Source organism: Trachypithecus francoisi, unplaced genomic scaffold (assembly GCF_009764315.1).
Source record: "Trachypithecus francoisi isolate TF-2019V2 unplaced genomic scaffold, Tfra_2.0 Lachesis_group3, whole genome shotgun sequence".
Lineage (NCBI taxonomy): Eukaryota > Metazoa > Chordata > Mammalia > Primates > Cercopithecidae > Trachypithecus > Trachypithecus francoisi.
This window is the reverse complement of record NW_022681468.1, coordinates 126,056,625-126,069,836: the sequence shown is the minus strand read 5'-3', so window position 1 is coordinate 126,069,836 and position 13,212 is coordinate 126,056,625. Positions and strand designations below refer to the sequence as shown.

Below are 13,212 nucleotides of genomic sequence, written 5' to 3'. Positions count from 1 at the left end.
TTTTTAGTAGAGACGAGGTTTTGCCATGTTGGCTAGGCTGGTCTTCAACTCCTAACCTCAAGTGATTCGCCCACCTTGGCTTCCTAAAGTGCTGGGATTACAGGCATGAGGCACTGCACCCAGCCTGAACAGTACTTTCTGATATTTAACAAAACTCAGTAAATCCAGATGATCTTTGGCTAGAAGACTCAGAGACACTAGTTTGTTTAGGCTTCTTTCCTTCCTTCCTTCTGTGCTGTTTCCCTCATGTTCTATATGTGGTTCTTACTGACTTTGATAACATTTCAGTTATGACTTATCCCAGAATACTTGAATACCAAGCAGAGTCTCACTTCTTAAGCCCATCCAGGAGAGTGCATGACACAGCTTATAGATGGCCGATTATTCTCCAAACAAGAAAAGTGGCAAGTGGCATCCGCCTTGCATCCCAAGGAGTATTTTCCTTGGCACAGAATCCTTGAAATCTGATGTGATTGGTGTTAGCTTCAGGGGGCCCAGACCATCCTAAGTAGTTTAGGGTTTGGCCGGAAAAGCGTTTCCTGTATTCTCAGCTGGCTTTTGTTTGAATCCTCAGGCTTGATTTTTATTTAAGAGCTTACTGTTGGCTTTAAAAAGTCCATGACAGGGTCTGGTACCTCCTCATTGTGTTTTTGTTGACCACCCTTATCAATTAAGGACACTTCTCTTGGACATCCAGAATGTCAAGGACTTCACTTGACTGATAGACCTTTCTTTATTTACTGGAGATGGAGACTTGTGATTACCTAGTAAGTCTTCTACATGTTTTGAGTCCACTTGACAAGAACTACTTGTGTAATTGTTAAGCTTAGTTTTCCTTTAAAAAGGAAAAGTGATGGTGAGAAAGACCCATCTTAAATAACTTAAATAACTTGAAGTTAACTAAAAATATGCATATTGCAAAAGGCATTAAATAACCCCAGTTCTGAAACCTGACAAAGATACCATGAAAAAGAAAATATAGCTTGATCTCACTTATATTATAGATCGAAAAATCCTAAATAAAGTATTAGCAAATACAACTCAGTAGTGTACTAAAACAATAATATACAGAGATCAAATAGGACTGATTTAATACTAGAAATATAATTAGGTGAAAACAAATGAAAATGCTCTAATAGGCCAAATGCCTGGGCATAGTGGCTTATGCCTGTAATCCCAGCACTTTGGAAGGCTAAGATGGGAGCATTGCTTGACCCCAGGAGTTTGAGACCAGCCTGGGCAATATAGTGAGACCCTGTCTGTACAAAACAAAAATAAGAAGGCCAGGCATGGTGGCTCATGCCTGTAATCCCCACACTTTGGGAGGCCGAGGCAGGCAGATCACAAGGTCAGGAGATCGAGACCATCCTGGCCAACATGGTGAAACCCTGTCTCTACTAAAAATACAAAAATTAGCTGGGCGTGGTGGCAAGTGCCTGTAATCCCAGCTACTCCTTCAGGAGGCTGATGCAGCAGAATAGCTTGAACCAGGGAGTCAGAGCTTGCAGTGAGCTGAGATCGTGCCACCGCACTCCAGCCTGGTGACAAAGTGAGACTCTGTCTCTAAATATATAAATAAATAATATAATAATAAGAAGAAAAGTTAATTGGGCATGGTGGTATATGCCTATATATATATAATCCCAGCATCTTGAGAGGCGTAGGCAAGGAGGATCACTTGAGCCCAGGAGTTGGAGGCTGCATTGGGCCTTCACTGCTCCTGTACTTTAGGCCTGGGTGAGAGAGTGAGACCCTGTCTCCAAAAAAAAAGAAAAATGTCCAAATAAGATACCAATAAAACCCCAAATCCATTACTGATTAAAAGGAGAATACAGGGGTGGGCGCAGTGTAGTCCCAGCACTTTGGGAGGCCAAGGCGGGTGGATTACTTGAGGCTAGGAGTTCGAGACCAGCCCTGACCAACGTGGAGAAACCCCATCTCTACTGAAAATACAAAAATTAGCCAGGTATGGTGGCATGTGCCTGTAGTCCCAGCTCCTCGGGAGGCCGAGGCAGAATAATGGCTTGAACCCGGGAGGCAGAGGTTGCAGAGAGCCGAGATCGTGCCACTGCACTCCAGCCTCAACAACACAGTGAGACTCTGTCTCAAAAACAAAGAGAAGAAAAAACTTTTATTAGGAATAGAAATGTTAACTTGATGACAATTATTAACAGCTATCAGTGATCATCACAGTTGATGGTGAAGCACTGATGATTTTCCATTAAGGCCGGAAATAAGCCAAGAGACCTACTGAAATATTGCTCAGACGTCTTCTGGAAAAACAAGGCAATAAACTAGGAAGAGAAATAAGAATAAATTATAGAAGAAGAATGACCAAATTATTAACATTTGCAGACAGATTGATTATATACCTAGAACATTTCAGGAGAATCAGTTGGAAAATTACAAGAAATATTAACTACTGTCATGGAGAGTTGAGACTGGGCAGGAGGACACCTGCTTTTCTAGAAGCCCTCAATTTAAAAAAAAACACAAGTAATACCTTGATAAATATGTTCTAAACATGGAGCTAAAAAGTTTAGGCAAAAAGCCAGCTGATTTTCTGTACGTAGCAGAATAATCTATTCACAGTAGCAATAAAAACTCAAAAGTACTTAATAAATTTAATAAGGAATATGCAATACTTTAGCAAAACATTATAAAATGACAGATAAAGCCTGAATAAAAAGAGCCACATCATATTCTTGGATGGGAAGACCCAATATTGTAGAAATGTCCATTTTCTCCCAAATTACTCCCTACATTTATTCTAATTTATTCAAAAATTCCTCTGTAAGCAGAAATTCTCAAGAGGAGTTAGTTTTTTAAATGAAAGTAAGGTAGAAACATAGCAATGGGATAGGAAATGTCCTAGAACTACGAATACAGAGCAGGTGCTAATGTAAAATATTTATGGAAATTTACAATATGCCAAAGAATGTCAAATCAGTGGGACGAATAAGAAATTAGGCAATAAATGGTGTTAGTGTTAATGAAAATTAATTTGGGAAAACATTAATTTCCTCCCTGCCTCATATCCTTTCCCTAATTTGAGGTTTCAGTATTTAAATATGAAACATAAAACCACAGGACACTAAAGGAAAGCATCTTTATGATCTTGTCATAGGGGAAATCTTTCTAAGCCAGAACCTGTAATGGGAAACGTTTCATAAATTTAATTGAGCAATGGTAAAAGACCATAGACAAAGTGGAAAAGAGATGATAAACTTGAGACACATATTTGGACGTATATGAAAAAGGTGACTTAGGCAGAGTACATGAGTAAGATATAAATGATCATTATAACATCTAAAAAGTGTTGATCCTCATATTCAAGAAAATGTAAGTAAAACAAGATTGATGAAAAGGATAAAGATGGATGTCAGTGGAAGAGGACACTCGTGTTAGTGTTAGAAGTATAAATTGGCATGATTGATTCTGGAGGGTAGTGATCACCATTTTTAATAAGCATTTCCTTAGACATACTAAATTCACTTACAAGGGTGGACAATAATATGTGTAAAAGATTTTAATTGAAACACTCTTTGTTATTGAAAAAAATCAAACAATTTAAATGTTCACCAGTAGGGCACTGGTTTAATAAACTGTATTATGTGACAATTAAGAAAGATAAAGTTGACCAATAACTACACCATAGAAACATAGCTACAAAATATTGTGTAGTAAAAAACTGTCCATGGAAGTACGTGTGTGGAATAATTCCATTTGTGTAAGATAAAAAACATTTATATGGGTGTTAAAATTCTTAAACAGCATACACTGTGCTGTTCACAGTGATTATCTCAGGGAAGTGAGATTCAGGAGGGAAATGGAACTGAATTATTTTTTCATTTGTTTTAACCAGTCTGTATCACCTTTATAATACCTACTTGGGGGAGAGTAAAAAATGCATATTAACTTAATGTATGATTCCAAACTACTGCTTTGCTACATTAAATTTATATAGTATATAAAGTTGATCTAATAACTTCAACAAACTAGCTTTATTTCCTGCTTTCCATAGAGATGCTATTTTAACAGTTTATTCATGTGGAAGACTGACAGTTGTGAAATATATGCCCTGAAATCTTTAGAATCTTAAAAGTTTCAGAAACTGGTACGCATATATATATATGAATATATAATATATAAGTATACTTATATATTATTTAATATTTATATAAATATATATTTATTTTTTCTTTTAGGAAATGCAGTAAATTACAAATGAAACATTAAGCAGCTTCCTCAGATCCTTACTGAAATGTGAACACTGGATAGCTAGTAGATTCTTTGTTTACAAGCTAGTAAATTCTTTTTATTTATTGATGTTTTTGTGATAAGAGTCTTGCTCTGTCATGCAGGCTAGAGTGCAGTGGTACGATCTTGGCTCACTGCAACCTCCAGGTTCAAGCAATTCTGCTATCTCAGCCTCCCGAGTAGCTGGGATTGCAGGCACATACCACCATGCCCAGCTAATTTTTGTACTTAGTAGAGATGGGATTCATCATGTTGGCCAGGCTGGTCTTGGACTCCTGACCTCAAGTGATCTGCCTGCCTCGGCCTTCCAAAGTGCTGGGATGACAGGCGTAAGCCCCTATGCCTGGTTGCTAATAGACTCTTTACCGGACATATGATTCACTTCCACATGTGAGCTCTGAGGTGAAATTCACACTCATGCTGCTGCAAAATATTGAACTGAAGTGCATTTCAGGGTCATTCAGGCTTTTCAAATAGTTAAAATAGTTGCCAAATCTGTGAATGTTTAAGGGTATATCTAGATAATCTTCCTTTTAAAGAAATATGTGTTCATGCGTTTCTATGTATGTTTGTGTTGGTTTTGTGTGTGTGTGTGGTTTTTTTTTTAAGATGGAGTCTTGCTCTGTTGCCCAGGCTGGAGTGCAGTGGTGCAATCTTGGCTCACTGCAACCTCCACCTCTGGGTTCAAGCGATTCTTCTTCCTCAACCTCCTGAGTAGCTGGGACTACAGGTGCACACCACCACACCCGGCTAATTTTTTTTTTTTTTGTATTTTTAGTAGAGACAGGGTTTCATCATATTGGTTTGGTCTCAAACTCCTGAACTCGTGATCCACCTGCCTCAGTCTCCCAAAGTGCTAGGATTACAGGTGTGAGCCACTGTGCCTGGCCCATTTTTTTTTTTTTTTTAAAGACAGGGTCTCACTCTGTTGCCGAGGCTAGAGTGCAGTGGCGGGATGATGGCTCGCTGCAGCTTTAACCTCTTAGTCTGAAGTGATCCTCCCACCTCAGTCTCCTGAGTAGCTGGGACTACAGGCACATGCCACCATGCTTGCCAGTTTTTTGTATGTTTTGTAGACACAGGGTTTCGCCCTTTTGCCCAGGCTGGTCTTGAACTCCTAGGTTCAAATGGTCCCCCACCTCAGCCTCCCAAAGTGCTGGGATTACAGGCGTGAGCCACTACCCCTGGCCTGTATGTTTTAATAATGGTTTTCTTTATGCATATATTCATTGAAGAATTTGGAGAAAACTCAAAGTAAAAAGAGGAGCATACACATCCCTTATAAGCTTATCATCCAGACATACTGTAGTTCAGAAATTTTATGTTTAAAAACTGTGATTTAAAAGTTGTTTTTTAGGGCCGGGAATGGTGGCTCATGTCTGTAATCCCAGCACTGTGGGAGGCTGAGGATTACAAACAGGCATAGGTTTCCAGGGATGCTCAAGAAACTGTTTAAAACCCATGAAGAGATGACAGTGGTAGCACAGATTGTTCTCTACTAATCCAACTAGGGTTTACTATAATAGCACTTCCTTATGGAACTCCCCAGGAGGCACCCCCGGGCACAACAGTCTCCTTCTGCTTCAGCTGTGATCCTGAGGATGTCCCTACCTCTTGGCAGGCTGTAGCAGCACGGAGAACAGAGAGGGGTTCTCAAGGCAGTTAGGTGGCGCCACCATTTTTTAAACTGAGGGTTTGAAAAACCAGGTTCAGCTTATATTGCCTCTTTATGAATCATCTTATGGGCCTGACCTGACTGTGTCTATTCCTTTTTGGTATCTCACATGGCCTTAGATGAAAAGGACTAACTCTCCATTATCTTGTGCATCAATCAGCAGGGAGACCACTACATGGTCACCTTGTAAGTTTAAGCAGCTCAAAAAGGCAGGGAGGAAGAAAATGTTGGAAAGCAAGAAGATGCTGGGAGAAGCCATAAAGAACCTCCTTTGCGTTGGAGAGAAGATGAGGACAGGAAGGGAGGCTGTGAGAGGCGCTTTGGTTTCAGAAAAGGAGCAGGGTGATGGCAGGGGCTTTGCCTGGCAGGGAGAAGGAACAAGAGAGCAGTCTAGTATTTATGTGCATTTCACATAAATGCAGATGAGTTACTGTGAAATGTTGATACGTTCTTTCAGTAATCTCAGTGCTCCTCAAAGTATCAAATTCCTGAAATTAAAGGTTCTAAATAGTTACTAAAGGAGATTTAGAATACCACCTGCCAACTCAGTAGTAGCCCTCTCTGAATGACCCCATGCTTCCACACATGGGGAGACCCCTTCAGAAAGTGGGTCTGTACAGGTTAAATATAGGGGAAAAAGGCTTCTCTGCTGTTGAGGCGTTTCTACTTCTCAGTGTTGTGCAGCTAGGTAGCATAGGTAACAATGTCTTGCTCGTGAATCTTACAACCATCTGGCTAATGGGATGGAGAGGCTGGGGTGACAGTATCTCGGAGTCATCATATTCTCCCTGCCCTCTTATTTGCCTGTGAAAGTTTCAAGCAGATATTGTCAATTATTTAAAAAAAAAAAAAATAGAGCCAGGCAGAGTGGCTCATGCCTGTAATCTCAGCTACTGGGGAGGATTGCTTGAGCCTAGGAATTTGAGGCTGCAGTGAGCTATTTTACACTCCAGCTAGGTGACAGAGGAAGACCTTGTCTCTTGAAACAATTTTTTAAAAATTGTGGTAAAATATACATAGAATAAAATGTAACATTTTAACTGTTTTAAGTGTGTAATTCAGTGGCATTAAGCATACCCAGAATATTATACAACCATTACTACTTCTAAAAATTTTTGTCATCCTAAACAGAAACTCTGTACCCATTAAACAGTAACTCATTATTTTTCCTCTTATTCTCAGTAACTCTTATTCTGCACTCTATGAATTTTTCTAGGCACCTCATATAAGTGGAATCATACTGTATTTATCCTTTTGTGATTGACTTAGCATATTTTCAGGGTTCATCCATGTTGTAGCATGTCTCAGAATTTACTTCCTTTTTGAGGCTTAATATTCTCCTGTATGTATAGACTGCATTCTGTTCATTCATCTGTTTCATCTGTTGACACTTGGGTTGTTCTTACCTTTTGGCTATTATAAATAATGCTGCTATGAACACTGGTGTACATGTATCTAAGTTCCTGCTTCCAGTTCTTTTGGGTATATACCTAAGAGTGGAATTGCAGGATCATAATTCTGTTTAACTTTTTGAGGTACTGCCAAATTTTTCCACAATGGCTATACCATTTTACATTCCCACCAGCAAGGTACAACAGTTTGTTTTTTGTTTTTTCGAGATGGAGTCTTGCTCTGTCGCCCAGGCTGGAGTGCAGTTGCATGATCTCAGTTCACTGCAACCACTACCCTCCAGGTTCATCATGCCATTCTCCTGCCTCAGCCTCCCAAGTAGCTGGTACTACAGGCACCTGCCACCACGCCCAGCTAATTTTTTGTATTTTTAGTAGAGACGGAGTTTCACCATGTTAGCCAGGATGCTCTCGATCTCCTGAACTCGTGATCTACCCGCCTCAGTCTCCCAAAGTGCTGGTATTACAGGCATGAGCCACCGTACCTGGCTGGTACAATGGTTTTTTTTTTTTTTTTTTTTTTTTTTTTTTTTTTTTTTTTGAGACGGAGTCTCGCTCTGCCGCCCAGGCTGGAGTGCAGTGGCCGGATCTCAGCTCACTGCAAGCTCCGCCTCCCGGGTTCACGCCATTCTCCTGCCTCAGCCTCCCGAGTAGCTGGGACTACAGGCGCCCGCCACGTCGCCCGGCTAGTTTTTTTGTATTTTTAGTAGAGACGGGGTTTCACCATGTTAGCCAGGATGGTCTTGATCTTCTGACCTCGTGATCCGCCCGTCTCGGCCTCCCAAAGTGCTGGGATTACAGGCTTGAGCCACCGCGCCCGGCTACAATGGTTTTAATTTCTCCACTTTCTAGCTAACACGTTATTTTCTGCGTTTGTTTCTGTCTTTTAAATAACAGCCATCCTAGTAACTGTGAAGTAGTATGTCACTATGGTTTTGATTTGCATTTCCTTAGTAATTAGTGATGTCTGTTGGTCATTTGTGCCTCTTTGTAGAAAAGTCTATTAAAGTCCTTTCTCCATTTTTGAATCAGTTTGTTGTTGTCGTTGAGTTTAGTAATTAGTGATGTTGAGCATCTTTTTATGTGTTTATTGGTCATTTGTACTTCTTTGGAGATATGTCTATTAATGTCCTTTCCCCGTTTTTGAATCAGTTTGTTGTTGAGTTTTAGGAGTTCTTCATATATTGTGGCCATTAATCCCTTATCCAGATACATGATTTGCAAATATTTTTCTCCCATTCTGTGGTTTCTCTTTACAGTGTCCCTCAATACACAATTTTTTAATTTTGATAAAGTTCAGCTTATCTATTTTTTCTTTTGTTGGCCTGTGCTTTGGGTGTCATATCAAAATCATTGCCAAATCTGATGTCATGGAGCTTTTTCCCTATGTTTTCTTCTAAGAGTTTTATGTTTTAAGACTTACATTTCAGGCCGGGCGCGGTAGCTCAAGCCTGTAATCCCAGCACTTTGGGAGGCTGAGACGGGTGGATCACGAGGTCAGGAGATCAAGACCATCCTGGCTAACCCGGTGAAACCCCGTCTCTACTAAAAAATACAAAAAACTAGCCGGGCGAGGTGGCGGGCGCCTGTAGTCCCAGCTACTCGGGAGGCTGAGGCAGGAGAATGGCGTAAACCCGGGAGGCGGAGCTTGCAGTGAGCTGAGATCCGGCCACTGCACTCCAGCCTGGGCAACAGAGTGAGACTCCATCTCAAAAAAAAAAGACTTACGTTTCAGACCTTTGATCTATTTTAATTTTTGTATATGGTGTAACTGTCCAACTGAATTCTTTTGCATGTTGATATCCAGTTTCCCCAGCACCATTTGTTGAAAAGATGGTCCTTTCCCCATTGAGTAGTCTTGTCATTCTTGTCAAAAATCAGTTGACTGTGTATGTAAGAGTTTATTTCATTGGTCTGTATGTCTGTCCTTATGTCAGTGCCATACTGTTTGATTACTGTACCTTTGTAGTAAGTTTTAAAATCAAGTGTCAGTCCTATAACTTTTTTGTTCTTTTTCAAAATTGTTTTGGCTATTCAGGATTCCTTAAGAGTCCATATGAGTTTTAGGATGGGTTTTCTATTTCTGCAAAAATTTCCATTGGGATTTTGATAAGAATTGCACTGAATCTGTGGACTGCTTTGGGTAGTAATAATCATGTTAACAACATCAAGTCTTCTAATCTATGAATGCACGATGTCTTTAAAAATTTATTTCAGCAATGTTTTGTAGTTTTCAGGTATAAGTCTTTTGTCTCCTTAAATGTATTCCTAAGTATTTTATTCTTTTTGATGCTACTATAAATGGAATTATCTTAATTTCCATTTTGGAAATACCTAACAATGAATACATTGTCAGTGTGTAGCAATGCAACTAATTTTTGTGTGTTGATTTTGTATCCTGTCTTTTCATTCTCTTGACAGTATCTTTTACAGAGCAAAAATTTTTAATTGTAATGAAGTCTAACTTATAAATCCTTCTTTCATGGATTGTGCCTTTGGTGTTGCATCTAAAAAGCCATTGCCAAACTCAAGGTCATCTGGATTTTTTCCTATGTTCTGAAAGTTTTATACCTTTGATCTATTTTAATAGTTTTGGTGGAGGGAATAAAAGGTCTGTGTCTAGATTTTTTTTTTTTTTTTTGGCATGTGAATGTCCAGTTCTAGTACCATTTGTTGAAAATACTATCCATTCACCATTGTATTGTCTCTGCTCCTTTGTCATAGGCAGTTGACTATATTTGTATGAGTCTATTTCTGGGTGCTCTATTCTCTTCCACTGATCTGTTTTCTTTCTTTCACCAGCACATTGTCTTGGTACTATAGCTTTGTAATAAGTCTAAGTTGGGTAATATCAGTCTTTCAATTTTGTTCTTCTTCAGTGCTGTATTTGCTATTCTTGGTCTTTTTTGCCTTTCCATAATAAACTTTAATTTTGTCACCATCCACAAAATAATTTGCTGGTTTGAGATTGCACTGAATCTATAGATGAAATTGGGAAGAACTGATATCAATAGTGAGTCTTCATATCCATGAACACAGGATGTCTTTATGTCTTTTAAAATTTCTTTCAGCAACATTTTATAGCTTTCAGGTACAGTTAATTTTTTTTTAACTGTAGGGTTTTTTACATGAGATCATGTGATCTGTCAACAGAGATAATTATACTTTTTCCTTTTCATTTTGGATTTTTTCTTACCTAGTTGCTTTAGCTAAAACTTCCAGTATTATGTTGAACAGAAGTGGCAAAAGCAAGCATCCTTGTTTTCCTGATCTTAGAGGAAAAGTTTTCAGTCTTTCACCATTGAGTGTGATGTTCACTGTGAGTTTTCATATATGGGCTTTGCCATGTTGAAGTTCTCCTTTTTCTAGTTTGAGTGTTCAAATGATGATTTTAAATGTGGAAAATTCTGTTTCCTTTCCTCATTTCTTATTCTCCCTATGACCCGCCCTGTCCCCGCCAAGGCCATAGCTTTTTACATGATGTAACAAATACTTGCTGATGAAAGCGTCCATGACTTCAGCTGCAGAGCTCACAAGCACCATAGTGATCAGTCTGAAGGGATTATCAGTGCCAGCCAGCCAGTCTGCTGTGTAGTCAGTGCTCTTTGTAGCCAGAGATGTGGGACTTGGGAGGCTCCTGAGAACAACATCACTCTATTTGCTAGTTTGAGTGTAGAGTCTGAGACTTGCTTCAGGAAATGTAATGTCAAAATATAATACATCCTTTCCCAGGAACCATCCTTGACATAAAATAACAGGTTGACCAGGTTGGCAATTCTAGTATTTGTGGGAAATTGAGGAAAGAATGGTAACTGTCCACTGGAGGTTGAGAAAGGTTCAAAGAAAAGTGAGAATTGAGTTGTAGGGAGGCAGGCGTAGGATGTGCCTTCTAGGTACTGGGATCAGGCAACAAAGGCATATTCAAGACTTTTGTCTAGTCCTCTGCCACACCTTGCCTCCACTAACTTTCCCTGAAAGGGCGCTGTCTGCTACTGTCACAGACACAAAGGCTGACTATGGCTTGGAAACTTGAGTACAGAGACAAGAGTGCTTTTCTGTACACAGCTAGGTTTCTGCTTGCTACCCAACTTTAAACTAATACATTAAAGATACATGCTCTGTAAAGACAAATGATTAACATAAAAGTCAGGATAATGGCTACTTCTGGGCAGAGGAAGGGGAATTATTTTTGGTAAGAAGCACATGGCCGCACAGGTTGCCCACTGCACAACTCTAGGAGAGGCCGTGCACAGAGACCCTGGCTCCTTGAGTACTCAAGAAAATCCAAGTGTGGGGTCCATAGGCATTCATATTTTTTCTACAGAATAACATGCGTTTTATATATCTATGAATATCTGATTGCATCAGGAATTGGCAAAGGGGCCAGAGAGTAAATACAGTTAAGTCTTCATTTAATGTCATCAGTAGTTTCTTGGAAACTGCAAGTTTAAAGCAAAATGACATACAGCAGGTCCTCCAGTAACAGTTTCCTTTCATGTTTAGTTATAACATTGATGAGAAAAAAATTGCTTCACATAGTCACATTTTTCAAGAACCTGCCATGACATGAAGTGAGGACTTGCTGTGTTTTAGGCTTTGCACCACGTAAGATCTCTGCCCCAGTGACTCAGTTTGGTGTAGTGTAAAAGCAGCCAGACAGTAATGTAAACAAATGGGCATGGCTGTGTTCCAGCGAAACTTTATTTACAAAACCAGGTGGCTGGCTGGATGTTTTAGGACTGTAGTTTACTAAACCCCAGGTTACACAATTACATCTTTAAACGAAAAAAAAAAAATGTAGCTGTGATTTAACTAGGAACTGAGAGTACAGAGTCTGGACAGAGAAGGTTGATAGCATAGCCTTCTGTGATCTATGTTGATTTTTAAATGATCTAAATTTGACTTTTTTTATGAGCTTGGAGCTTTGTCCTCTATCATGTAACATATTGACAGAAAACCACAAATGAAACTTTAAATTCATCAGGAAACCATTTTATCAGAATTATCCAGATGAATTTTCATTAATAGTAAAACCAACACAATTGATCACCAGATGTCAGGCATGATGCCAGGTGCTTTACACATGTTGTCTCCCTTACAATAGTTCTTCAAAGTAGGTATTATTTTTTGTCTCCAGTTTGCAACTGAGAAAGGTTAACTTTTCTAAGGTCGTATAGCTAATAAAGCTGAGATTTTAAACCTGGGTCATTCAGCTTCAAAGTTCAGTCTTTTTTCTATAGTACATTGGCTCTATAAAAGGTATCTTGTTTTAATGCTGCCAAAATCAATTTGTTTAGATTGTCTTCGCAGTTTTACTGACTTAGAAGAACTTGATGAGACAGAGTTATATATGTGCCATAAATGCAAAAAGAAACAAAAGTCCACAAAAAAGTTTTGGATTCAAAAACTACCCAAGGTGAGTGTTGAATTTTGAGTTATGAAGCAATTGCTAAGACCATGTCTAATAACTATACTATGTGAACTGTTCTGTATGTCTCTAGGGTTTTCAGTAAAAGCTAAACCCTTTACAGAATGAATGCATAAGGCATGCATGGAAGAATGATAGGGCAGCTAAAATGTTATTTACTGAACTGATAGCAGTATCAAACTTTGAAAGGTAAATTAGGTGTTCACAATCTTTGACCTCATCTCTGTCCTCCAGGTGCTATGCTTACATTTGAAAAGATTTCATTGGACAGCATATTTAAGAAATAAAGTTGATACATATGTAGAATTTCCATTGAGAGGCCTAGACATGAAATGCTACTTACTAGAGGTAAGGTGGTTACCTTTTTAGCATGGTGAAAAAATGGCTCTTCAGTAAGATTGTCATCACACGGAGAGGTTAGAGGTCATCGAGATACTGAT

The 13,212-nt window shown here is 39.1% G+C and overlaps 1 protein-coding gene across 6 annotated transcripts in view; it reads left to right on the top strand.

The window, feature by feature from the left end:
- The window catches only part of USP3 (ubiquitin specific peptidase 3), a 90,374-nt gene that overhangs the window by 74,548 nt on the left and 2,614 nt on the right, over nucleotides 1–13,212 (top strand). For all 6 annotated transcript variants that reach the window (XM_033189836.1, XM_033189831.1, XM_033189832.1 and 3 more), the window contains 2 exons: nucleotides 12,642–12,760; nucleotides 13,007–13,120. In XM_033189836.1, the coding sequence (XP_033045727.1) occupies nucleotides 12,642–12,760; nucleotides 13,007–13,120 (233 nt within the window). The remainder of the gene's footprint in view (nucleotides 1–12,641; nucleotides 12,761–13,006; nucleotides 13,121–13,212) is intronic.